The following is a 26,462-nucleotide window of genomic DNA, read 5'->3' as shown; positions in this document are numbered from 1 at the left end:
GCAGAGAGAAAGCTGGATTTAAAAGTTTTTCTATGTCTGTCAAAGTCAATATAATTCCATGGTGTCGAAATTAAAAACAACAGTGCGTTGGACTTTAAATTTGTGATGCACATCAATGTCCAAAAATGCACCAGACGCGACCTGATCTTTGCTGAAGAACACTGAAGTGAGGGAATTTAACTCTTGAAATGCAACAATGTAGCTATTGTGGCCATTGCATTCTTGTAAACCATCCAACGTCCGTCTCCGTCGGCGAGTTGCGAACTTCATTACGCGGTTTAATATTATTGCACTTTAACACATGCAGAAGTCAGACGCATCCCGGGACAAACTACTTTAAGTTTGCATCGGCCTACCCAAGTCGTTCAAAATAACAAGATAAAATGTAGACATTAAAAATATGGACGTGGTCTACTTGCCATTTTGATCCGATATCGCGAGCATCGAAGCAGTGCGCGAATAAATCCATTATCGCCGGACTTCCGCTCGCCGTGTACCCGTGCGCTGGGTTTTCACATTTCTTCAGTTTTCCTTCCCCTCAGTGTTTTTTTCGCCGTGCTAGCATTCAGACAGACAAAAATGCAGAGGCTGCTTTTGCAGTAGGAATTGGTGATTGGAGCACGGGGATCATATGGGCTTTTTGTCAGAAGTTTTAAAGGGACATTGCACCGAATAACATTTATACCCGATCTCAGCTGCGCTCTACATCTACAGCTGAACAATTATTGATCGACATGAATTACGCATACAGAGCGATGATGGGGAACATATCTCTCATGACCTTGTGTGCTGGAATGCACCTTGCTGTGTGCACATAATACTGAAAGAAAACAGTCAACCAATGTATTTCACACAACATCCTAAAGCATATCTCAATAGCAATACTATAGGGTTTGGAAAAGTCATACTAACATACAAAACAGAATGGAGAGGCTACAAGATCTCACAAACACATACAGTAGTTGCACTTAAAAATACAAGGGACACATTTAGATTATTATACTGAAATTGTGTATTAATAGACAGCACTAGATACATTCAACCAGCAAGACTTTTTAATATACGCCCTAAGAATACATTAAAGGCCGGGTAATCATTCACTTGTTTGGGCTACAATAAAACATTTCCCTTCTGTATCTACAGTAACTTGAGATATACCAAAAAAAAAACATGTGTTTTCATGCTGAAGAAAGTGAGGTAAAGGGCTGCTTTAAAAAGAATATACAATCTGCTCCTTTCCTAGGAAACTTTTGTTTGGGAAATTATAAAAGCGCACCAGAATTAGCAGGGATTTAAATTGTTTTAATGGTACATTCATATTTTGTCTTTCTCTGGAAAATATACCAAAACCAAACTGTTATGACACAGAACATGATGATGCAGTACATAAGGAAGTATTTACATTCTGAAACTTAAACTCAGCGATGCGATGACTAAAGGCATCATGTCCTCTGAAATTCAACTGCTTCGACTATGACTTCGCCCCCTGGAGGAACTCCGGCTATAGGAACGATATGACCTGAATGTGAGGACAGACGATAAAAAACAAGATTCAGTTATGCACATTATCCAATTTAAGGTGAATGTGTTTGATGTACCTAGACTTGCGGTCAGAACTGACGCTTCTCCTGTGCCCTCTCCTCCTGCTACGACTGCGACTTCGGCTAGAGTAGCTATAGTCAGAGTCAGACCTGTATTTAAAAAAAACATATTTAAGAAACTCAAAGAAAAATTAAGTAACACAAAGTTGCAAGCAAAGCACACATTTGATCCTGACTCCATGCTCACCTTGATCTGTGACGGGCTCTGTGCCGACTTCTAGAGCGACTTCGACTCCCCCTGTGGCTGAAACAATATGACCATGCTTTGATTGTATTGACCATGCACATCGTAATTGTAAGCGTGTAGATTGGATTGCATATGAAGCATATTAGAGTGAATTATCAGAGAAGGTTTTTTTTTAACTTACCTACGATAACTTCGGTAAGTGCTACTTCGAGAACGAGAGCGCCCCCTACTGTCTCTACTCCTGCTTCTACTTCTACTGTAGCTCCTGTGTGGAACACATGAACTTATGGGTATATCAAACATGCACCCACTTCAAATTTCAACATATTCAAATTTTCCAGACCTGGAAGAGTAAGTGTAGCTTCTTGACCTGCTCCTGGAGTGGCTATACGAACGGGACCTGCTCCTGCGGTGGGCCCTGTGACTGGATACGGACCGTGACTTGTCCCGAGAGTGGTCATGAGATCCGTCTCTTTCACCCGTTGCCAGAGGAGAGTCCTCTTCACTGGAGCTGTCCTGATTTCTGGGTCTCTGATTTAACCGTACCGTCTTTCGAACCTCATCAAAGAGCGATCCCGGTCGCACTCTGTTCTTCGTCTTGATCTCAATTTTGAGGCCTTGGGCCTTTCTTTCCAACTGATTTTGTGGTTTGTTTATTTTCATAACCAGAGGTTTTGTAGTAACAGCCTGCACAGCAGTCATGCCAGTCAAAGGTTTCCATTTATTTTCAACTGCTGAGCTTGAGGTGTCATCAGTTTCCTCTTTCGGACTGTCAGGAGTGAAGGCGGATTTGATAGTAAAGGAGTTTTCTTTTTCTGTGGGAGGTGGTACAGGTGCGCTACTAGTATTAAGAATATTTTTCAGTGGGGAAAAGCCAATGGCTTTGGGTCCTGGTTGCTCAGCCTCTGGGATGAAATCTGGAGAACAGATCTTCCCCTTTTTTTGGTCTTTTGGTCTATTCTGGTTGTTTGGCAAGTTATTGTCTGAATGACTGGGATGAATCTCTGGGTGGCTTTGAACTGTATTTCTTGCCGTCTTTTCATCAATTCCTTTAGAAGTCCATTTATCTTGTGGCGACTTGTGAGTCTTTTGACCGTCTTTATTCTCAGAACTGTTGGTCCTGACCCGTTCAGCCTTCACACGTTTTTTTGCTCCTTCATTGACAGCATCGTCTAAATGTTTTGCTGGAGCGACAGAATCTTCCTCCTCACCTTCATCGCCAAACTCCAGAGGAGGCTGCCAGTGGAAAGTCTCTTTTGGCTTTTGTTGCTTTTGGGATTTCTTTTTTTTGGATCTGTGAGATCCTGACCTGGAAGAGTTCCGCCGTTTGTGCTTGTGTTTCCGCTTGCCTTTCTTGCTCTTGCGCTTCAAAGTCTTTATGTCTGCATTTGAGGGTTTCTCAACAGTTTTCAATTCCTCAGACACTTCTGCACCTCTGTGTGATCTGTTCAAGGGCCAAAAAGTGCCTTCAGACTCAGACTCTGAACTGGCCTCCCCCTCCTCTTTTTCAGACATATGTTTGGCCTCACCTAAAACCGTTTTAACATGCATTTCAGAGTCACTCTCAGACTCCCAGCAGCGAGACAAAATCTGCATCTTTTTCATTTCGCTAAGCCTTCCTTCATTTATAACAGAGGGTTGGTTTTGCTCGGCAGCAGTATTAGCCTTACTTGAGTTCTCACCTTCACTTTCCCATCCCGATTTGCTGCTTTTCTCTACTAATGGTTCTATCCATAGTTTAGGATTTTTGTCTTTTATTTCCACCGTCTTATGATCGGACAGAAAAGAATCGCTGTGTCTGGGAATAGGACTATCTGACCCATTCTCCGAGAAGTGAGTTGTATCTTTTTGCCCACTACTGTGATATGCATTCCTGTTGCTTTTGGAAGGATGTGCATTCTTGTGGTTGTTTTTGAAAGACTTATGTTTTTTCTTTTCACCAGATCTTTTGTTGTATGAACCATATGATTCTGACCTACTGTAGGAAGAAGACCGGCTGCTGCTTCTAGACCGAGTGGATGAGCTGCTCCTGGAGAAACTGTTTTGCAAGAGCCTATTAGAAACTTTACTGTTACTCTCACTAGGACCCATTTGACTAAGCACTCTGTCTGGTTTGGGAGAGGGCAATGTCTCCAGAGGTACAGTAGCTGATGGGCTGATAACTGTCTCTGAAGATGGGACTGACTTTGGGGTGATCTCTTGAAAAATTATGTAGGAGGGTTTCCAAGGTTTTAGGCCTGGTTTCCATCGAGAGGGAGGTGGACTGTCACTCAAAGGCAAAACAGAGACACTTTCGGAAGACGCAGCCGGTGGGGCTTTAGGTTCTTCACCTTGAACCGCTTTGTCCAACTTGGAAACACCACCCTCGGATGACTTTGACATTCGAGGGGATTTCACCAAATTCTTTTTTCTGGAATGTGTTGATGTTCTGTATCTAGAGTTTGACCTGCTTCTTGACTTAGTCCTGTGTCTAGACCGAGAACGAGGCAGTGATCTAGACTGTGTAACAGAACGCCCTGATCGACTTCCAGTTGACCTCAAAGAAGATCGATCAGACCTTGAGTGACTTTTGGAATAAGGTCTACTTCTGGACCTTGACCTGGAATAAGATCGCGAATCTCTAGAAGAATAGGATGAGTAACGTCTCCTGTCTGACCTTGATCGATAGGACCTGTGGGAGTGAGGAGAGGGAGAATGTGAATGAGAACGAGAGCGTGTTCTCCTTTCAGCATGGCTGGAGTGTTTTGACCTCTTGCCCGAGGACCCGGACATCTCTCCCTCAGACAGTGATGTATCCTTGGGCTTGTCATTTTTATATTTTTTAGAGTGTTTTCGTTTTTTGCTTTTCTTCTTGCGTTTGCTTTTTTTTTTTACTTTACTTGGACCATGTTGGCTGGAATATACAGAGGCTTCGCTTTGAGAACGCTCTTCTGATCTTGACCTAGACCATGGGGTGTCACTTCTGTCATCCCATCTGTTTGAATAAAAGTAAAATTGCTTTAGGTAACAACCTTTGTTTCAAGCATGCTTGTTCACCCCACAAAATCCAAAACAAATTAGAATGTCAACAAGAATCTAAATTTTACCATGATGTGTGCCATTTTCTGAAAGAATCTCACTAGTTTATTCAAATATGATTTTGTGATATTTATTTTATGACATGACACCGTATTCAATTGGTGTAAAACATACTTTTCTCCTTTGCTCCATCTCTCCACACTGGGGGGCTGGTAAGCCTTCGTCCTCTGCATTTCCTCTTTCCAGTGTGGGGGGGTCTCACTACTTCCTCTTTCCTCTTCTGACTCTGATCGTGACTTTGACCGAGGGGGCGTATGGTATCTCTGTGGAAAAAATAATGTCACTGTCAACTGTTAGAAGTAACAATTTCATTAAAATTATACATTAAATGTGTAGATTTTTCACTCATTTATCCATTTTCATTTATTAAAAAATTATAGACGCTAAAAGCAGCTTATGTTGTATGGGACATGTTTAAAAACTCAAACAAAGTAGTGTACTATGAATGCAGTTCATGGCTATCATACCATAGTGCCCCGGCCTTTGATCTTACGTCCAGATTTTGTGACAGCTGGTTTAGGGTCATTTGGTGCTGCGTCTGATTCCTGTATAGGCCTGTAAAAAAAAAAAAATTGTAGTTTCAAAAATTGTATAGACACCGTTAAAGTTGAATCGTTCATTTTACTTATCAACTTGTAGGGAAAACAGAAGAGTCCTGGGATGTTGGGGTGAGACCAAGAACATCTGTTTGTTATACTGTACCAGAGACTAACATTTTGACAGGTTCCTCCTGGGTAGGCATGTCTCGGCGGAGCAGGAAACGATTCTCTGGCACGGGTGGGATCTCTTCTGGTCGAACCACAGGCTTCTCTCTTTTCACATTCTGCTCAACCTCACCATCATCTTCCTCTGCCATCTCTCCCTCAGAATGACTGTGAATCAGGAAAAGCAAACAGTAAGGATATTTATTTTAGCCAAGAAAAAAAGACCACCTAAACCACTGATGTATCTAAAAATGTGTGAGAAACAGTATCAAATATAGACGATCATTTCTTTGGCTAGATATGAAATATTGATGCTTTGACTGTGCATGAAAGAAAATAAAGCTCATTCACCTTCCATGTCCTGTTGTTTTAACGGCATGTCTTTCTCTCCTCCCTGTCTCTCTTCTTTTCCGTTTTGAGTGTTTACTCTTTGAAGATCTTTTCCTCTTTCTAGAAACATGCTTCTGATCAGATTCCTCTCCAGTCTCTTCTGAGGAGGAGTAATGTGAAGACAAGTCGGAAGAACTCTGGGAGTCATCCTCAGAATAGAATACTTTTTTCCTCTTGCCTTGGAGCACTACAGAAGACAAGAACAAATTTAGTTTATAAACAAAATCAATGAACAAAGTAATTTATGTATTCTTTGTATACATCCATGACATGACTAATATAGACTGTGTAGATTGAAAGCAAAAAATTGCACAAATCAACACTTGCAGGATATAAAAAAGTATATGATTTTTTTAAGTTTCAGTTCTGGACTTTTTGCCTTATTGTGATAGGATAGTGGAGAGGTGATAGGAAAGTCCTGGGTAGAGACTGGGGAGCAGGATAGGCAAAGGACTGCACGAGACAGTAATCAAACTCAGGTCGCCGTGAGCTTACTAGAGCTATATGTTGGTGCAATAACCACCAAGGAGATTTTGCCAGAGCTACCCAGCACAAGAACATTCAAGCAGTTTGTTGTCATGATTGTTTGGGATAAAAAACTTAGCATGGAGGATTAGCACAGAGAATTTGATTTATCACTTGATGCAGTCAAGCCTGGTTAGGACACGGTGAGTTAAGGGGGTCAGAAATCTTTTTTTGCACCTGTCAAACAGACGTCAATTTGTTTGATGACCTTTCACAGTTCTAATTTTAAACACTGTTTTTCACCTCCACAATGCAGTCGATATACAATTAAAAAAACATTTCACATTATGCAATGACAAGTTAAAAAAGCATAATGACATACAGCAGGTCTTCAGCCAAAATTCCTAGTTTGTCTTTTACACAGAAGAATGTTTACCGTCATTAGCAGACTTTGTGATCAGCTGTCCACAGTCAATCACTCTGACATCAGCATACGGTCTGCTGGCTGAGTCTGCCTTCAGCCCTTCAATATTCTTTATCACCTCAAAGCCAGAGATGACCAGCCCGAAGACCACATGCACACTAAATAAGATAAACGAACGTCACAGGAATAAGAAAATCTGAAATGAATGTAAAAAAACTACAGCTCAACTATATAGTTAATATTAAAGTGATAGTTCACCCAAAATTGAAAAGTGTGTCATAATTTACTCACTCTCATAAACCGGTATGAGTTACTTTCTTCAACTAAACACAAAATGAGGTATTTTGAAGAAAAATAAACAGCGGTACCTTCGTTGGGGCCCAAATAATTTTCCAAAATATATTAAGTAAGTAAGTAAGTAGCTCATACAAGTTTAAAATGACATGAAAGTTAGTAAATGATGATACGATTTTCATTTTTGGGTGAAGCAAGCCTTTAAACCGCATAGATGTTGACAAACTTACTCATCTAAATGAGGTGCCGGCTTTGTAGTTCTGTTGTCATCCATTAGATAATGTTGGCCAGGACAGATCATCAAACAGGCATATGTAGGAAAAAATAGAGGAACATTTTAAGAAAAATATCCTTATGATTAAATGTTCTATTCAACAAGTGCCAAACAATCTTAATTCAAATGCAGAGACATTTTTAAACCAGTAGTGATTGCAATATAATATAAAGTCAGAATGATAGATCAACCTCAAAAAATTAAAATTTACAATACATATTTGAATATACAGGAAACTCAGGTGTGTCCACAGGTCTAAAATCAATGAAAACTTTGATTCAAATTCATTAAATTATAAATATAGACAATCTTCAATTAGAAACCAAAAGGGAGTTCATGGAAGACAGTAAACAATACGGAAAATACGTCCTGTATCACTTAACCTGAAACACACCAATAATTGAAGACCTTCTCAGTTGTTTCAGTGCTGGGAGAGAGGGTTTTAAATATAGTAAAAACATGACTTTAAAGGTAAACAAGAAGCCAGTGATAGCTAAAAGCAACCAGAAATACATAGTCAGGAGATAGAAGCACAGCCTCGGAGAGACACTTTACCTTAGTAGAGCAGGATGCTAGAGTTTCTGCAAATTTTACACAAAAATGGCAAGAGAAAATTGTAATTCATTTGTATTAAATAAATGTTGGTACTTTATAAAATATTTGCACATTGATAAAGGAAAAAGGAGATGAAAATGTTTAGGGCACCTGCATCCGACATGAACATTTATAGTCACCAAAATAAAAGAGTAAGAAAATCATACATGGTAGAGAGATTGTGGAGGTCTGAAAGGGTTGGACAGTGTGAACAGCAAAAGGGAAAGCTAAGCCCAAAGTACATTTAGTGTTTTTACATGAAAGCATACAGACAAACTTTTGTCATCAGTACTGTATCCACGCTTGCTTACACGATAAAAGCACAGTATACTTTGGGCAAAAGATGAGATTTTTAAGGAGTAAGTATCCCTTTTTTGTGCTTTCATATTCACTAGTGATAGTAAGGTTGTATTGATGTGTCAACCTAAGATGCACATGTGTTCAAATTTTAGACCCACATCTAACTTTACATTTAAAATATCATTTTGTCAAAAACTGCACCATTTTCTAGAGAAATATTCTTGAATACTACGGGAGTAACACGTAATCTAAACATACGCATGTGTCATTTAATAGTGACCAATCAGTCATATTAAATGGTGATCTTAAGGTCTGGTAATGAATGATTGTTTGTACACACAGACGCACACACTCTTTGTCATATATCAGAGTAAGCAGAACTTACATGAAGAACTGAGACCCATTTGTGTCTTTACCACGGTTGGCCATTGACAAGAGGAAGGCTTTGTCATGTTTGAGAGTAAAGTTCTCATCTGTTGAAGAGAGATATAGACAAACAAGGGCACTGAGTGATTTTTACAAAACAAAACAAAACCATGTTATGGCGAAACAGACAAAGAGACATCCATTCAAGACCCCAGCAAAAGGCTAAGCTAGCGTTGTTTTCCACGGTCATCTCTACTGACATCCGGACATATCGAAATGTTCTTCTCTTTTCTGTTCAATAGTCAATATGTCTTCGTTACACCACAGTCATCTAATGCAACTTGCTAGTCACTTGAAGGTAGTTTATGGGAAGGAACTCACTTTAAAAAGCATCTGATCAGAGTCGCAATATTTCTTTTATCAGTACGATTTTCTTATCTGGATTCTATAAAACTATTACTCCAAACATTAACTCTGTTGTCAAGTAGGGCAAAATATTCATGCAAAGTTCGATTACAATCAAGATATTTCAATAAAACCAATCTTGGGAAAATAAAGGGAAACATAATGCAACAAAATTGTTCATTAAAACACTTTCATGGTCCTCACATCCATGAGCACACTGTGCAGTGTTGAGGTTTTTGCCATGGTTCACATTATGAAATGGGAAGGGGGAATTGTTCAGTCTAGATTGTGTTACTGCACTGTGCACATCTTACCTTCTCATTTTGCAAAAGACCACATTCTCTATAAATAGAAGAATATGTTGACATTTTAGGCAGGAAGATTGGACCGTTTAATAAATTAAAATCCCTATTCTCCATGATGGCTCAGATCATAATAAGATCACAAAAACATAAAAGTTAAATTACCGAAAACAGCAAGATAAAAACAATGGCTGATAATTCATGCACGAAACTGAGATGGCCATTCAACAGTCATGCACATTGTCAAAATTAATAAGAAAAAGTAAAGTTGAGGGACCTTGCTAAAGTTATTAAGAGTTGGATGATTTACTGAACAGGCTTACCTTCAAAGAAACCACCATATATTGATTCTCCTCCTCTTCCATTGCCTAAATAAAGAAAATATACAAATCACTGACAATATACCATACTAGAACATAACCAGTAAAAGACATCATTTTGTGGTAAGAACCCAAAAATATCTGACCATAAGTCAGTTAAGAATAATGGGACATACCTTCTGTGAAGTCACCCCCCTGGATCATGAAGTTCTTTACCACTCGATGGAAAGTTGAGCCTTTATAGCATAAGTGTTTTCCTGTAGTTTTGCCACTGCCTTTCTCGCCTGTAAATAACAAGACAACATTTGTGATAACTAAAAACACATAGTGTAAATACATCGGCCGTAAACAGATTAGGGGTGACCCAGAATAGTCAAAATTTCAATGCTTCCATAGGAAGAGCCTTATTGGACTACCGATCTCACAGTCTTGGTATGAGGTGTTATGCCATAGGGATCATGCCATTTCGGTTATATGTGCAGTGGCGTAGCAAACGGGCACGCACTGTGTGAAGAAATGGGACATTTTTAGGGTTGGTACCGTAACCCCCGGCGCAGATGAGTGCGAGGTCTGGCTATGACCCAACACAGGATCACATCTCTCTGCATCTTCATTGCTGTGAGACCAGTATAGAAAAGCAACAAGTTCCGCACACACCCGCAGATGACTAGCAAATGAATTTGTACATCGATTCCAAACATTTGTCACTTACTGAATGTTTGGGCATATAAATATGAATTAAAACTTTGTCCATGCACATAGTTCGGTACATAGACTGAACTTTGCGCTGCATGATACAAAAAAATACTAATAAAGTAACCAAAATCACCGTATATAGCAAGCACGGCGCAGACTTTCGGAACAGGACAGCGTTTCCCGAAACCTTCTTATCTCAACGTTGGTTTTAAGTTATACCTTAGGTTGTACCTTATCCTCAATATGTGTTTCCCCAAACATTCTTAGTTAAGTATATACATTCTGCTCTTAGCTATACCTTATCAGTGTTAAGAGTTCACCCCACTACATGGCAACGGTGAAAAGAAACCTTCTTTACATCGCATCCGTGGAGCATTTAAGTGCATTTAATCTGTGAAAACCAGGGTGCAATTTATGCTCAAATTGCAATTATAGAAAAGTTAACGTACCAAGGCAGCAAATTCAGCAGCTTTTAGATCTTGTTGGTCTAGCTTTGTCAAGACAAACTCAACAGAGAAGCCCCAAAATTCAGATCTAGGTGTTTTTTTCCTGCTACAACTGTAACATCCAGTATCCAAGCACAATAAACGTGTGACCTATAGTCTATTTGTTAGTTGCTGGAATAAACATTTTTAGTGCACCACAACAGCTAGTGGCTTTGCGAGACCCTCCAACCCAAAGTTTATGAACCTTTGATATAAATGATCATATTGCCTGTTAGTGTAGCGGGTTGTTACTGTACATTTGGGCATGAGATTGTGGGTGAGTGCACTCATTTCACAATAAAATTATATACATGGTTGGATTTAGTTTGTAATTTGATCCTATGAAATACTAATTCTACAGTGCTTTTTTTATAAAGAACGCCCATAACGCAGTGAAGCAGTCCCTGTATAAATTAAGTTGATTTTTTAACGATCGATATCCATTAATTCAGCACCACCGCTATGGACAGCACCTGGTGACGTGGGAAGTAAGAAAGTAACCTCCTAAGGTATAGTTCAGTATACACACCTAGAAAATGTATAACTGTAGTTAAGGTTTACCTTTAGTCTTCGTAGCACACTAGGAGATAATGTTATTGGGAAACACAGCTCCGGTCATCCTCAGCACTGAAAGCAAGCGATTCGACTATCGGTCGACTATATGCAAGACGTGACAATTCTGACTCGACTATGTAAATCTTTAGTCAAGGACACCCCTCAACAGTTCACATTTCATAATGATAATCTTAATTATTGTATAATCAAAACCTGGATAAGTTGACTTTCCTAATAGTGTAATTTTTATGCATTTTCTTACGAAGCATAAAATGATTGACGGCAATAGACTGATCATATCTGATTGATATGCAAGACATGTAACACCTATAGAATCAAAGTGAATGTGGGTTGCGGAGGGGTTGTGAAAATTGAAACCAAGCTACTAAAAGTATGTAACACAAAAGAAAAGGCTACAGGCACTAGTCTATTGTGTCAGTCTAACATAATATCCTTTTTCATCACCTCTGGCTGGTGAGAAAAGTAATCTCCACATTGACCCAGCATTCCTAGACACAAAGATTAATGTGGCTTCTGTCTTCAAGGAAAATTTTGTAAATACAAATCAGGTTACATATGTTATTCTGTGTACATACCAGTGCACAAACAAAGGAAATTTTTGCTTGTCTTGGGACAAATATCAGAGAACAGTTGAAAGACGATTCGTCCAACTGGGAAAAAGATAAAGGAAATTAACAAATCAGAAAATGTTCAGGTTTAGTGCAAATCATTTCAATTCACTAGAACTTGACTTCAGTATGCACATTCAAATACAACAGCATTCAAATTAAAATGGGTTTGTTGAATACATGTAAATTATAAGTTATAACCTAAATGGGGTTTTAAAGCAATTGCTTGATAATAATGGTCCTAAAATTACAAAATGAAAGGTGTTGGCTTTATGGGACAGGTGTCTGCTCTGAAACACATATTTAGCGGTGGGTTGAGATGAAGCCAAGACCATTTATATGAACACAGTACACAACATCTGTGACACATTATAACAACAGGTTCTCCTCACACCCTGAGACAGGCATTTTAACTACCAGCATGCAAATACTTTACTACGACAGTGTTGTAGTGCCACGTAGGTATAAGACTTTCTTCTTATTTCTTAAATTATTAAGACTTTTTATAATTTTGACTTTATTATCAAAATATTATGACTTCCCTCTTATAATACTACAACTGGATTCTGAAAATGTTAACTTATTCCTTACTAGTCGTTTGATCTCATTTAAGATCATACATTTTTGCAAGAACCTAATATATATTTATAAAAAATGGTATCAGTAAAACTAGTGTTAACTTGCTAAATATAACCTTAAAAGCTGAAAATGCAGAACAAGAAAAAAATACAAATTAATATAAATAGTAAGAGACAAACATGAGGAATTTCTCTCTCAAAACATTTTTCTTGATCTCAATATTTGACCTTGTTTAACCCTTCAAGTCTATTTTTGAATACCAATCATTTCAATTTCTTACCTGGAACTCTGTTGATTTCCACATCAAAATAGCACTGAGGGCGATCTTTCAACCTCATTTTGTAAAGAGTGGGCTGCCTGTAGTGTTAAATCACAGCGAAACACAATTTAAACTTCCATTCACAATCTGTCCTAACCATACAAAAAGCATCTTTATTTTAGATATTCAGGATGTTGTTCCACTCCAGTTTCAAGTTGCATAAACTTGTGCCACATCTCATGTGAACATAAAAGTCAGACACGGAGACTTGGTAGGTGTTTCGGTCAACCAATGAGATCATGCAAGTCCCCATGCATGTCCCTTCGACCTTAACTTCCACCCCTTTTTTTTGAGCACCGCCCTGCTGCCAGGCTTTAGACATCAAACGCCACTGTGTCTACAGTTGTACATCACTTTAAAGTGATGAATGAGACATTATTATTGTGATGTGGTCATCCTAAACTAAGAACCCAAGTTAAAGCAGATGTATGCTATTTTCGGCCTATATTTACAGATAGCACTGGATTTCATTTATAAAGGGAGGGCTTTCACACATACTTCATTAAGGGGCTGAACATTCCAAAACTAGAGCTGTCAAGAAAGTACACATACGACAAACATCTAAAACATCACTAACATTGACTCACTTTCCCTTGAATGTTGCAACTTACGAGTCACAATCATAAACGAAATAATTTGAACTAAATGGAAGAATGACTTTCCATCATATTACAATTTTACCTGAAAAATTATTCTATTACAATCACTGCTCTCGAAACAGCTTTCAAATTTTGATTCACAAGCCTTGCCCTATAACAGAGATTAAAATAAACATATCTCTGCTTTCTTCTATGTTAAGACACTGTAAAGCAAATGGCAAACATTTTATGGCCAAGCATCTGCTGGGACATTCCTGCACACTAAAAGGAGTCCAATTGCATTACATATGCAGTACAATGTCATGCTTAACAATTTCAAATAAAATCGCAAATAATACAAATAGTAATACTTCTTATAATACAAATGAATAGAATCATCACAGTTTATATCAAACAATGGTGTCAATAAGCAATGATTACAAAAACTACAAACAAGCTGTCGGCCAATTGAATTTAGCAAATTTCACCAAATACTTAAGTATGTATTAAATATTATAACAACTATGAATACGTTCAATATGCTTCAGTTAATAAAGCTATACTGAACCCATCTTGTTTTAAAATAAAGTGAAAGCGAAAGAGGTTTGAAGAGTGAATTAGCCGACTGCTAGTTATTAGCAAAGGTGGTAGCTAACAGTACGGCTAATAACCCAAAAAAGCTAAATGATCAAATGTAACCATAATACAATAAATAAATAAAAATACTCACTTTAAAAACTCAAACTGAATGGTTGTTTCTAAAAAACCGTTTCGATTTGGCTAGCACTGGTTACCATTTAAAGCTACATAGCGATCACAGAAACATATCGAGAGGCGACGTCGTGCTAATGAATTTCATATTAAACCCATATGACTCAAATAAATGCATTATGATATAAAGATCACAAACGTGTCGTTTTAACAGCTTACACTTACCTAACGTTATATCGATAGTTAAAAAGGCACAAAGCCTCAACTACTAAACCCAGCTCTTCGACTTTCTTTTTTCACTGTAGGTTCTCACATATAGATACAGCACAGTCGCCGACTATCGGACACCCACAACAATTACAAGAATATTTGTGCTGCTTGAATATGATTTTACATCGCTTACAGTGATATTGTTTGTGCTTTATTTCTTGAGGAAAGCAAAATATTAATATTCGAAATATACTATGATTCATGTTTTGATGTGTAAAGAACAACAACAAATGATTCATTTATTAACCTGTTTTAATAATAATATTTGTTTAAATTGGAGTAATTTTAATTATTTTTTATTTATTATTTACTTCTATTCTTAAAGTAGAACGGGGTTTAATACTGGATTCTTTTTAGAGACAATGACGCGTGCAGACTTTTATTTTGAAATAAAGATATCTTATGACGCTCCTGTTTGTTTTCCCATAATTCAGAGAGACAGAAATCTAGTTGTGTTTAAATAAGTCATAAATGCTCTGTGTTTATTAAAGATAGTCGTTAGGTTCCTGTGCGTTTTTACTTTTTTTAAGAGAACACAATCTGTGTTAAATGAAATGAACTAGGTAAGTGGATGATAAAGCGTAACGTTACAGAATCTGCACCTGCTAGTGCACTCTAGAATGATTGAATCTGAACTACAGAAATACTGTACAAGTGAATTCAGTAAATTTGCCAAATTAAATGATCAAATGATATTGTACCATCTAATAAATATCCAAACCTTTAAATAAGTAAAATAAGTAAAGTTCTCTTCACTGTGCTTTGTGTTCAGGATGTGTTCTCATAGAGACGCACGAGGACCATGTCACTGATCCTGTTTGCCTTCGTTGTCCGGGTCAGGGATGGGCTCCCTCTCTCTGCCTCCACTGATTTCCTGCATAACAAGGAGCTTCAGGAGAGAAAGCAGCAGCTGAAAGTGATCTCTAAATCTTTAAACATATTACCAGAGAGAGGCATCATCAAGGGCCATGAGCTCAACATTTAGTAAGTTTACTCTTGTGGCTCACTGACTCTCCCTTAGAGGTGTTGGTGAATGGTGATATACATGATATTGAAGATCAGGGCTAGAGATTTAACCTAGAAAATATCTGGGAAATTAATGGTGAATGGTGAATAGTATAACACAAAGGTTTAAAGGGGTCATATGGTGCGAATATGTGTTTTTCTGTGTCTGTGGTGTGTCATAAGTTGCCCATGCATATATTAGACACGTAAAATTGCAAAAATGAAAGTGTCGGAAACAAAAGATGCATTCTATCTAAAAGCGAATGCTCACCCGACCTGCCTGAAACGCCTTTTGTAAATACACCCGTACAAATCCACAACAGTTTGTGGTATGATTTGACTAAGACTGCACAAATGTATATGTAAATAAGAAGGCGTACCTGTCAGTAAATTGCTTTGGAACCTGATTTTCCAAATATGGTAAGAAGCATAACATTTCCGTCACACGCTTGCAGTAATCGATCAATCATTACGCCACTAACTGGCCAATCATAGCACACCTAGCTTTTCAGAGCGATGAGCTTTGTCCAAAGTCTAGAGAGGCGGAGCAAAGAGGAGATACAACCATGCACGGTATGTGGAAAATACAGCATCTTTTTAACCTGAAATTGTGTATACACCTTGGACTACATCTAAAACAAATGATAATATTTGTTTTAGCCGTGTCATATGACCCCTTTACCACCAAGTTGCTCTAGACATACTGTCCCATTTGTCCCACAGTGTGTTATGTTTAAAGCTTTAAATACAAATGTCTGAATTACAACATTTTCCAGACATCAATAGGAGTAAACTAGAAAGGAGGGTAGTTTCAAGTCTGACCTTGTTTGCCTAGATTTCAGAATCCAAGATAAGACAGGAAATTGGTGCCCGCGCAGTGAAATCATTTGTTAACTAAGTGGCATCTCTGTGTGTTTCAGCTTCCTCTCGTCCAAGGGTGTGTCCTACATGACCGTATGTGCGTGCGGTCTCCCTGCAGCCATGGCCTTCTGTTTCTTGGAAGATTTGTGCTGGGAGTTCACAGCATGCTTTGACAGCTCAGCAGTGGCCCTGGCAAGCAGGCCTTACCCATTTTTGGAGTTTGGTAGGATGACGGAAGAATGTAGTTTATGCTTTACATGAGTAATAAATGATGCCAGTAGTAGTAAGTAAATAAATACACAGTTTATTTATAAAAGTGCGTTAACACTTTACCTAATACTGTAATCCATTAGTCATCCATGTGTTATATGTTACACATTCAGCCAACGTTTTGTTACAGCCTGAACCGTATTTAATGTTATTTCAGACAGTACCATTCAAAAACTTCAGCACCATTATAATCAGAATAAAGGTCCGTCTCTGGAAATAACCCTGGTCGAGGTGCAGGAAGAGCTCAGCACCAGCCCTCCTCAGGTTTTTACCATGGAGGATGTGATGATGGCCAACGGAGTAGCCAATGGGCATGTGGACCAAACACCTGCGTCAGGTTTGCCCTCAATGTACTCACAAATGGAAAAATACTACTGTTAATTCAGAAGAGCTGTATTTCACATTAGGTATATAATTGGGTTGCTAAATGTCTTTTTCTGTTGATTTAGAAGGACAAAATCAAAGATTGGAACCAGTCTCAGCTCCTGGAATCCTCTCATTGGTTCTTAACATCACGTGTGCTGCCCTTAACCTCATACGTGGTGTCCACCTTATTGAATACACCTTTCAGGTAACACTATGTTCCAAATGTTTTCTTGTATTATACATATATTAAATATAAAAAGATGGTCTCATTATGTTATCCAAATTATGGATTTATTTTACAGGATGATTATGATAGTTTATGGAATGTGCTTGCGTTTCTTGTGGCGTTTGTCTGCTGTGTTTGTCAGGTAAAAAGTCTTAGTCCACATAGATTATACTGTATGTACACAGTCTATGAAGAAGTACATTTTTGTTAGATCATTATCTCAGATTACTTCTCTTTCGGGCAACACAGTGTCATCTGTACTTGTTCCACACCTGCCAGAAGAAGTTGAAAGCCATCACTCTCCTGATTCTCATCATCTTATGCAATGCTTTTCTCTTCGATGTGAGGAACATCTGGCAGCTGATCTTCCACATGTCTGTGGCCTGCATCTCCACCCTGCTCACCCTCCACCGAAAACTGCTGGACAGAAACACGGACTGTGGGGTATGAGAACTTCAGGGTAAGATACCAGCAGCCCAGAGGATAATATCACATTTTGTACAGTATGTGCGATATGGTAGTGCAATAGTTTTTTACAGGGTTTTTTAATTAAATTGATGCATATCAATTGTAGGCGTTTTATAATGATGTATTTTGAATGTAATATGGAGAAAGTGATGAACGGACATGAAGTAGGGATTCAGTTTGCTGCATTGCTTGTGTTAAATTAATTAATTTATTCGTTGGAAACTGAGATAGACTTGTGAATGTTTAAGTTAATTTAAAATAGGATCATCATTCCAAAGACTATCAATTATCAGAAGTTCACATGTAATATTCTTAATGTAAAACAGACATTTTACAGATGTTTATCTTTTGTCAACACACAGTGGGATTCAAGTCTTAAACTTTGATCGGGGATTATAAATCTTAAAACATTTACATGTATTAATAGGTTTTGCGTGAGCTTTTGGAGTCTGTGATCAAGTACATGCTTTTCTTTAAAGTGATTATTGAAATTCCCAAATGTGTTAATTTTTACTCTGTTATGCTTATACAGTTTAAAAATGAAACTTTTCCATTAGAAAAATTCAAAGACCTCAAAGTCTTACTGTACATTTTATCAGTGGTTTACGGAACTTGGTTTACATATTAATATGTAATTATTTTATTTGCACTAAAGTTCTTAAAATAGTCAAAACGTCTTGACTTTGTTGATAGTTATTTTTGCAGTAGACAGTATTATGATTTGATTGAGTAAAAACTTTATTCCAGTCATTTGAGGCAATTTCTCCGTTATGATTCAGAATGGTATGTTTAAAATAATAAGGATGTGTCTTATATTTAATACTGATACGGACTATTAAGCAGCTATGGTTTGAACTCTTCATTTTGGTCCATTAATTGCAGATGTCAGTAAATCAGAAACAGTTTAGACTAGAATAGACAAGTTATTCGATTTATGATCTGAACTACAGTCACATTCCTGGAAATTTCAGAAATGTTTACAAGCAAGCTTGCTGAAATTGATTTGAATATCATATTTTTGTATCAGCAACAGCTTTCATGTCAAATTTCTGTTCTAGTGTTTTAATATGTTTGGGATAACAGTGCTAAGCTACTGTATGCTCATGCCTTATACAAAATAAATACTGCTGTCCAAACAGAGGAGTGAGAATGTATGTTTGATCATTTTGTAGAAATTGTTGACACTAATATGTAATGTTAATGTACTAAGGGCTCTGTTTCTGTTGACTAATTTCTGGGTTTTCTTCTCAACAAAGCTTGACAAACCAAAACCAGTAAATCATGGTTTAGTAATTTTAGATGATTAGTCGTAATTTATGTAGATATTGGTATATCATTCTTCTTACATTTTTATTTATATTGTTGCAAGTGCTTGGGTTTGTTGCTTGAAAACTTAGAAAGCACTTGTGATAATTGCAGCTTGAAACCACTGTTGTCTTACATGAACTGAAGCATTTAATTTATAAATATTTCTATATTATAACTTAATACTTAATGTTTCCCTATATACAATATTGAACCTATCTACTCGTTTGCTGTCAATTATTTTGAGCTTGTGAATTGGGTTTGTTACACTAGAGTTTCATTTACAATATTTATTGCTACCATCATGAACCTCCAGCAACCAAATAAGAGTCTCCTAAAATGATTTTTAAAATTGAAAACTGTTTCCATGTTCTTTGTTTTTTGATAAATACCATTTATGAGAATATAAGATAACAGCCGATAAGAATTGTGTCTCTTGTGTTCAAATGGACAATGTTGCTTCTTTGCTTGTGCATCTTCTATGACTTTTTCTATGATAGTTTCAACGATAACTTAAGTTACAGATGATTTTAAGTTGAAAAAAATATTTAAAAATGAAAACTATAGGATTCATTCTTGATTAACGTACAATTGTCTTAAAATTCACCCTGACTGTATGTCAAAACTCTTATTAAATTACTGTACATAAATCATTTGGACGCTTTTAGTGCATTCATACTGTAAAATAACATTAGTAACAATTCTTTAGTTGTGGATTACAGTTATACAATCATAGCACGTTTAAGGATATCTCAACTTCCATGTATACATTTTGTCTACAACACAAAGGCACATTTAAAGAACATCCCTGTTTACATGTTCCTTTGTACTTTTGTGTCTCTAGGGTTGCAGTGCTGTAGTATATATGAAAACACTGGGTGGCAGTATAATTTCAGTCCTGCTGTCTGAGGGTCGGAAACATTGCTGTATGAAATGATCATACAGGATTACACACTCTCGTTTAGTTAACTATTGAAAAATCTATACTGCCTTCATGATCATATAGTCATGATCTTGTATTTTTTTATCAAATGTAAACCGCACTCCCAATATCAAATTCTGAAACTTTATATGATCATGTAAGGCTATCTTTTTTGTCTTTCTTTTAATCAATAGAAGATAAAAATGTCTGCCAATGAAACACGAAACGTATCTCCTATGAGATGGTTTGTCTATTAACCATCCTGATTTAAATAAGTGAAGATACAATAAGCTTTTGAATTATTGATTTAGAGAAACCGCTGCATTTTCATACATATGTAATGTTTTCTCTGATGCCGGGCACGCTGTGACTTGGGTGGAAGTGCTTAATTTTTAAGAGTAAGAGCAGATTGCTGTCACAGATACACTGAACTTACGACCTGCTACAGTATGTTTATATATGAACTTGACGTGAAGAAGGTGCGCTCATATTGTTACACTGAGATCTGAGACTTGTATAACTTTATGACCTCCCATGACCTCTCTCGCTCTCTGGTGGTCTGCCCTCTTGAGTTATGGTTTACAATCACATTTGAAGCTTATATAAACATTGAAGTTCAGTGAGTTAGGCTGCCAGGCTGAATAGTAATGTTGAGCAAAAAGGACAATGGTGTAGGTAACGGACTGTGCAATGCTGAAAAATTGAGATGAGACGGGAGCTGGCATTATCCTGTTTTTTCATGCCTGGCAATGCTACATCTGAAGTTTGGCTGAAACAGATTAGAGCAGAGTTTTGACTAGACATCAAATCTGTTCTTCACCGCACTGATGTGTTTAATTTCTCTGTTAAACCAGCATGAGAGGATCAGTCGCAGGATTCTGCTCATGCTGCTGGCACTCGCCGGTCTGGAATCTTTTAATTCCCGAGAAGATTATTTTATAGGGACTTAGTGGAAAGATAACTTGCAAACTTGTAGGACTTTCTCACTTCTGCAGAACACAAAAGAAGATATTTTGAAGTATGTTAAAGGGATACTTCACCCAAAAATGACAATTATGTCATCACATACTCACTTACGAGCTGTCTCAAATAACAGAGAAAAAACAGAGACTTTTACATTTTTTGTTCTATTGAACACAGAAGAATACATTTGAAGAATGTCGGACAGGCACTTTTGACTACCACTGTATTTTTTTTTTTACTTCAAATTTCTTCTTTTGTGTTCCACAAGACAAAACAGGTTTTTATACAAAATGTGGGCGAACAAATTATGACAGAATTTATGATTTTTGGTGTCTTATCCCTTCAAGATTACTCTTTAAATTGTCTTAACAAAATTATGATTAACATTTTCTATTAAAGAGTACATAGCATGAGATCATGAAAATGACATGCAGTCTGTTCTGTTGCCGTGTTTGAAAGTAAGCTGTCTGCCAAGTTGTAAGTCTGAAGGTGTATAAATAACAAAGTTATATTCTTGTTAAAATGGGAGTCGACTTTGAATCACACAAACGAGACGTGGACTAGTACACCCGCGTATCTACATCACTATACATAGTCCCCGCCTACGTTTTGCTGAGACTGCCGTGAAAACGTATCTCCCCTTCCCAAAACACTGTCGCTCGTTCGTGATACGTGTGTATCATGTCTAGAACCTTTGTTCTACGGTGTGAAACTAAGTCGGCCTTATTTCAACTACCAAAGGAAGAACGTCTGAGGGAAAAATGGTTTCAATTCATTTTTGTAACGATACCAAAGGAGTATAACCCCAGTGTTGTACTGTGCGCGCGTCATTTAACCGAACATTGGTTTAATAATATTGCCGCGTTCACTGCAGGATATGTCAAACGACGATCCTTGAAAGAGGGGGAATACAAACTCTATTCGAACCTGTCAGCTCCACCGTATCCCAACCTGCAAGTGTGACTTTTCATTTTTGTCTTGTCTTACGATATTATAGTGTTTTTACACATTGTATGTACATAAACTTGTTGTTGGACACTCCATAAACCAAAGTAGGGCCTAAAAAAGGTACATATGCTAGGTACTCTTTAACATTCTTATCGGAAGCATAAATCTGATGTCCAAAGTCAAAGAAGCACATCTGTATTACTGAACATGAGTCATTAATCAAAGAATTAATGAGTTGACAACTTTTCTTGATGTTTGACTCGTTCTACCGGTTCACATAAATTGTTCTGTGCTTCGGTTGTATTAGATTCAGTTGAGAAAATGTAGTGTTATGTGCATTCAGCTTTTAGAATTTGATCAATAAAATCTAGAATTTGAGGATATTATCCACAACCTTTCTCTCTCTCTCTCTCTCTCTCTCTCTCTTCAGCACACACATACAATGGCAGTCGAACCAAAGTGACTTTACATTCATTCACACACATGGATCAATCAGAAAGAGGAAATGGATTTTTCAGGTTAACCTGTGTGTTTCAGAGGCTCTGTCAAAATCATTTCCTCACCTCACTCATCCATGTGTAATGCATTTCTACTTGAAACACACTTGACATGGCTCTCAGCCGGACTCTACACTAGTGTTGAATTGAATAGGATCTTCACTAAATAAGCTTCTAATAATCCATTTCAAGTGATGTTCGGTGGCCGCGTGTCACTGTTGTTATTCACTGAGGAAGCACAGCAAACAATAATCTATTGACTATTGAATGATGCCTTGGAACTGTGTTCGCTTTTGTGTCTTTTTCAATAATATTTTGAACAATATATAATTCTGCTCTCCGTCTAAAGCAGACTCACAAAGACCTTTTGCTTTGTTTCAAACATGAATCTGAACCCACATTAATTGAGGTTGTATTGTAAATCTATGTTGAAACCACCATTGTGTTGTGTTGTATTGTATGTGAGCAGGCATTTCATGATGTAGATCTATTTTCTATTAGCTGCTGAATACATCATAGCACAAATTTTTACTTTAAAATACTCTGTGCTGTGTTTTAGCGATTGAAAGAAAATTAGTTATTTCAAACATAGCTTTGTGGGTTTTTACAGACCCGACAAACACAAATCTTCCACACTAGAGTAACATACCATGAATATTTTATGTTTCACATTACTGTAGCTCCAGAGATCTTGAGGGACGGTGTATTCCGTCTTGCACATTCAGTCTACTGGGAGACTGCTTGACCGTGACAGACCCTTTCAGAGTTTTAGCTGCTCAGAAGCCCTGAATGCTTTGACGAACTCAATATGTTAACCGTTCTCTATGAGAACATACAATTTGAATACTTCTATTTTAAAAGAATCATACTTATTTCATACATTCAATATTTAGCCACCACTAATTTAATGTTTAAAAACAGTTCTAAATGTTGATTTTAACATATTTCAACTCATAGTAAATGAGATTCGTAAAGTTATGTGCCTATATGTGACACATATTGCAACTTATTTAAAGCCCCTATTGATTAAATCATCTAATGAATACATGTTAGCAGTACATGTAAGCAGAAGTCACAATCCTCCTGAAACATGGACTGCACTGATCATTTAAATGATGTCTCATGGGACCCTTATATTCAAATATAGATTATAAAATAAAGATACAGATATTTAAGGATAATATTACCCTCCGCTGCCCTTTAACAAATATATTATACAGTTGAGCATCAAATAATAAAATCCTCATATATTCTCACATTTTGTTTCATACAGAGTCTGTCCCATATTCGTTTTAATAAATTGAAGATACATGTCTATTCTTTAAAACCATGTTTCAAATGTTTAGCCTTCAAAGTTACATTTGATATTTAAGTACAAAAAGTTGAAAAGGATGGAAGGAAGTGCACCCAAAAACGCTCTTGCTAGAAAAATTATTAACTAAAACAAAAGAAAACCTTTTGTTTAAAAGCTGCAGTTTTTAAGTTGCATCATATTGCAGTTTAAACCCAAATGTTCAAAATAATCAAACAGATTAAGTAATGTAAACTTAATTTAATAAAAAAGTTCAACTTACTTAGCTATTTTAAGTAAACTTTTTTACTTTTGAGCATGTATAATAATTATTTTAATTAAATTGAAGTTTTTCCTAAAACTCAAAAAATTGATCATTTAAACAAGTTAATTCAACAGAATTGGTCAAGAAGGATTTCCAATTCCAAGCATGCTTTGCGTCAGACTGGATTAGGAAAGTAAATAAAAAAATAAGATTTATTTACATGTTTTTGTAAAGTTAAAGACTTGTTAGAGTTTAATGTTCACTTCTCTTAGATATTTAGAAGAGTTTGACATATTTTTCAGTTTTGTGGTTACCATAGTTTAGAAGAGTGGTGCATGTGCTTATAGGCTCTGCGAAGCTACATCTGACATGTAACATATTTTATGTTACCATTGAGCAGGAACTGTGCTAATGCCAGTTATGAGATTAGTCTGTTCTTGCTCATTTTGCGTTGCATAAATCAAAGTGTTTGATTTATGCATATTTAGACTAAGAAATATGTCAAATAAAAAAAACTGAAAGAGTTTAGTTAACTTGAAAATGCAATTTTGGTGTAGTTATTTAAGTTCGGTCTACTTAATTTCATTAAAAGCAAGAACTTTAACTTAACAGTACTCAAAACCACCTCTAAAACTCAAAAAGTATTGCCAACTTATCCGGGTTTACAGTGTGTCTTTACAAGTCATTTGAACTTGAATATTAATCTGACTTTACATATCTTTATTAGAGTCTTGACCCATGATAAAAACATGACATATTTACGTCGTGACAAATTGTCTGTGTCTATGTACAGCTAACAAAATAAACAAATATTACTTAATAGAGATTTTATCTATTTTGATATGTATGATGATGGCTGTCTTACATCAATTTAAAACCGTTCACCATCTAGGGATTGGCTAACATACAGTACAATAAGTACACAATATCAACTGTGAGAAATTAAGCTTAATGTGTTAAAATAGTTTGGATATCCTAATCCTAAATAGAGATATTAAACAAAGAATGAAAGGAACTAATCCTGATCTTCCCTACTGCTGTTATATTAAACCAGTCAAAGATAGCTACTAGTCAAAATGGAGTCCTGTTGAAAAAGCTGCTTTGTAGTTACTGTAACTCCTGAATCTACAAAGAGCATTTATAAGCACACCTCAGAGTGAAGCAGTGACACTTTGTTTGTAATGGAGATATGTTGTTTGTTTGTGAGACTTCCTATGTAAGTGTATTATGTTAATGAGTCTCATTATCTTTAATTGAAATGCTTTGTTTATCCTTTTAATATGTAGATTCTGCCTCCAAGGACATATTATACAGCTATGGCTAATAAACAAAAATCAGCCATTTGACGTAATACGGAGATGTAATGTAGAGAAGTTATTGAGAATAAAGGGTTTTCTGCTTTGATAGTTCACTTAGAGATTAAAGTGATGCTCGTACCAAATCAAAACAAAATCATTTTATCTGTAAAACTCAGGTGAATAATTATATATGATGAACCAAAAAACAAAAAAAATTATCAAGGTGGTTGGTATGACGTGTGTGTTATATTATGATTGTCAGTAGCTTTATACTTATAGCCAGAAGAACATAAGCGTTACATTAAAATATGCTGTTTTTTACACATGAGTGTATTTAACGTATTAAAATGATCCACAACAGCTCAGTCACATTCCCAACTAATTCATAAAGTGGACAAACCTATATGTTTTGGTTTTTAGTCTTCTTCAGAGCACAGTAAGAAAGTCGATAGGCTCTGTCTGTTTGATGTTAGAGGTCCATTCATGTGTATTCCCCACCTCTGAAAAAAATCAAACGCATAAAACCATTAAACTTGTGCAAGTTGCCGCAGGGTGACTACTCACCACTCAGAGTGCCTCTTCATTCCTTCTGAGAGGAAGTGTTAAGATGTCCCTAAAATAGAAAGAAACTGTCCAGAAAACATTAATTATTTCACAGATGGCACTTAACTTGATTTTATTCACTCATTTTGTAATTTCCGGCCCATTTGGATTAAATCAAGTCTAAATTCGCACAGTCTGGGTCCATCTTTAGATGTTGCCTTTAGCCGTAATAAAAATATTTTTGGATTGAATCATTTTATGTAAAAATGTTATTAGTGGTATTTGTGTACTTTTGTTTAATTGCGTTTTTAACCCACATAGTGGTGTAGTATAAGATAGTGTATGTTATGAGAAAAATGACCAAAACATTACATCTCATGCATGTGGATGCTGCACATTGGTGGTGGTTGAGGAGATTCCCCCCTGCAATGTAAAAGCACTTTGAGAACCCAAAAAAGCAATATATAAATGTAATGAATTATTATTATTTGTAGTAGTAACATTTAAAATACATTATAACAATTGTTACAAAGTTAGTATTGCTTTTATTAATATGTGTTGTGATGACAAAATTGCAGTGTTTCTATGCCTTTATTCCACAGATGAAGCTTCTAAAAATGTCTTTCTTTTTTCAAAATTTTCCCAATTAATATTAATATGCCCTCAGGTAAAAAAGTCAGACTTAACTGACAGCTGTTGTTCACTAAC

General features: G+C 36.6%; 2 protein-coding genes across 3 annotated transcripts; one reads left to right on the top strand and one right to left on the bottom strand.

The window, feature by feature from the left end:
• Positions 1 to 988: 988 nt before the first annotated feature.
• nktr (natural killer cell triggering receptor) lies at positions 989 to 14,569 on the bottom strand. 2 transcript variants are annotated; one of them, XM_056738770.1, is made up of 17 exons: positions 14,482 to 14,569; positions 12,929 to 13,005; positions 12,037 to 12,111; positions 9,881 to 9,988; positions 9,708 to 9,752; positions 8,697 to 8,784; positions 7,374 to 7,403; positions 6,862 to 7,007; positions 5,922 to 6,147; positions 5,580 to 5,738; positions 5,334 to 5,421; positions 4,981 to 5,129; positions 2,132 to 4,762; positions 1,970 to 2,053; positions 1,789 to 1,845; positions 1,599 to 1,691; positions 989 to 1,519 (listed from the first exon to the last, which is right to left on the bottom strand). In XM_056738770.1, the coding sequence occupies exons 2-17, from the start codon at positions 12,984 to 12,986 to the stop codon at positions 1,459 to 1,461; spliced, it is 4,098 nt and encodes a 1,365-aa protein (XP_056594748.1). In that variant the 5' UTR covers positions 12,987 to 13,005; positions 14,482 to 14,569; the 3' UTR covers positions 989 to 1,458. The 2 variants fall into 2 exon arrangements, with proteins under 2 accessions (XP_056594748.1, XP_056594749.1); XM_056738771.1 differs by lacking the exons at positions 12,037 to 12,111; positions 12,929 to 13,005; positions 14,482 to 14,569 and adding an exon at positions 9,397 to 9,424 and having other exon boundaries at positions 9,881 to 9,946.
• Positions 14,570 to 14,945: 376 nt separating this feature from the next.
• Positions 14,946 to 18,862, top strand: sec22c (SEC22 homolog C, vesicle trafficking protein). The gene is made up of 7 exons (XM_056738376.1): positions 14,946 to 15,089; positions 15,299 to 15,510; positions 16,452 to 16,615; positions 16,820 to 16,999; positions 17,112 to 17,233; positions 17,331 to 17,396; positions 17,504 to 18,862. The coding sequence occupies exons 2-7, from the start codon at positions 15,329 to 15,331 to the stop codon at positions 17,702 to 17,704; spliced, it is 915 nt and encodes a 304-aa protein (XP_056594354.1). The 5' UTR covers positions 14,946 to 15,089; positions 15,299 to 15,328; the 3' UTR covers positions 17,705 to 18,862.
• The last annotated feature ends 7,600 nt before the right edge of the window (positions 18,863 to 26,462 follow it).

This window comes from Triplophysa dalaica, chromosome 23, assembly GCF_015846415.1.
Source record: "Triplophysa dalaica isolate WHDGS20190420 chromosome 23, ASM1584641v1, whole genome shotgun sequence".
NCBI classification, from domain to species: Eukaryota; Metazoa; Chordata; class Actinopteri; order Cypriniformes; family Nemacheilidae; genus Triplophysa; species Triplophysa dalaica.
The sequence above is the reverse complement of the archived record's forward strand: the minus strand, read 5'-3'. Positions and strand labels throughout refer to the sequence as shown.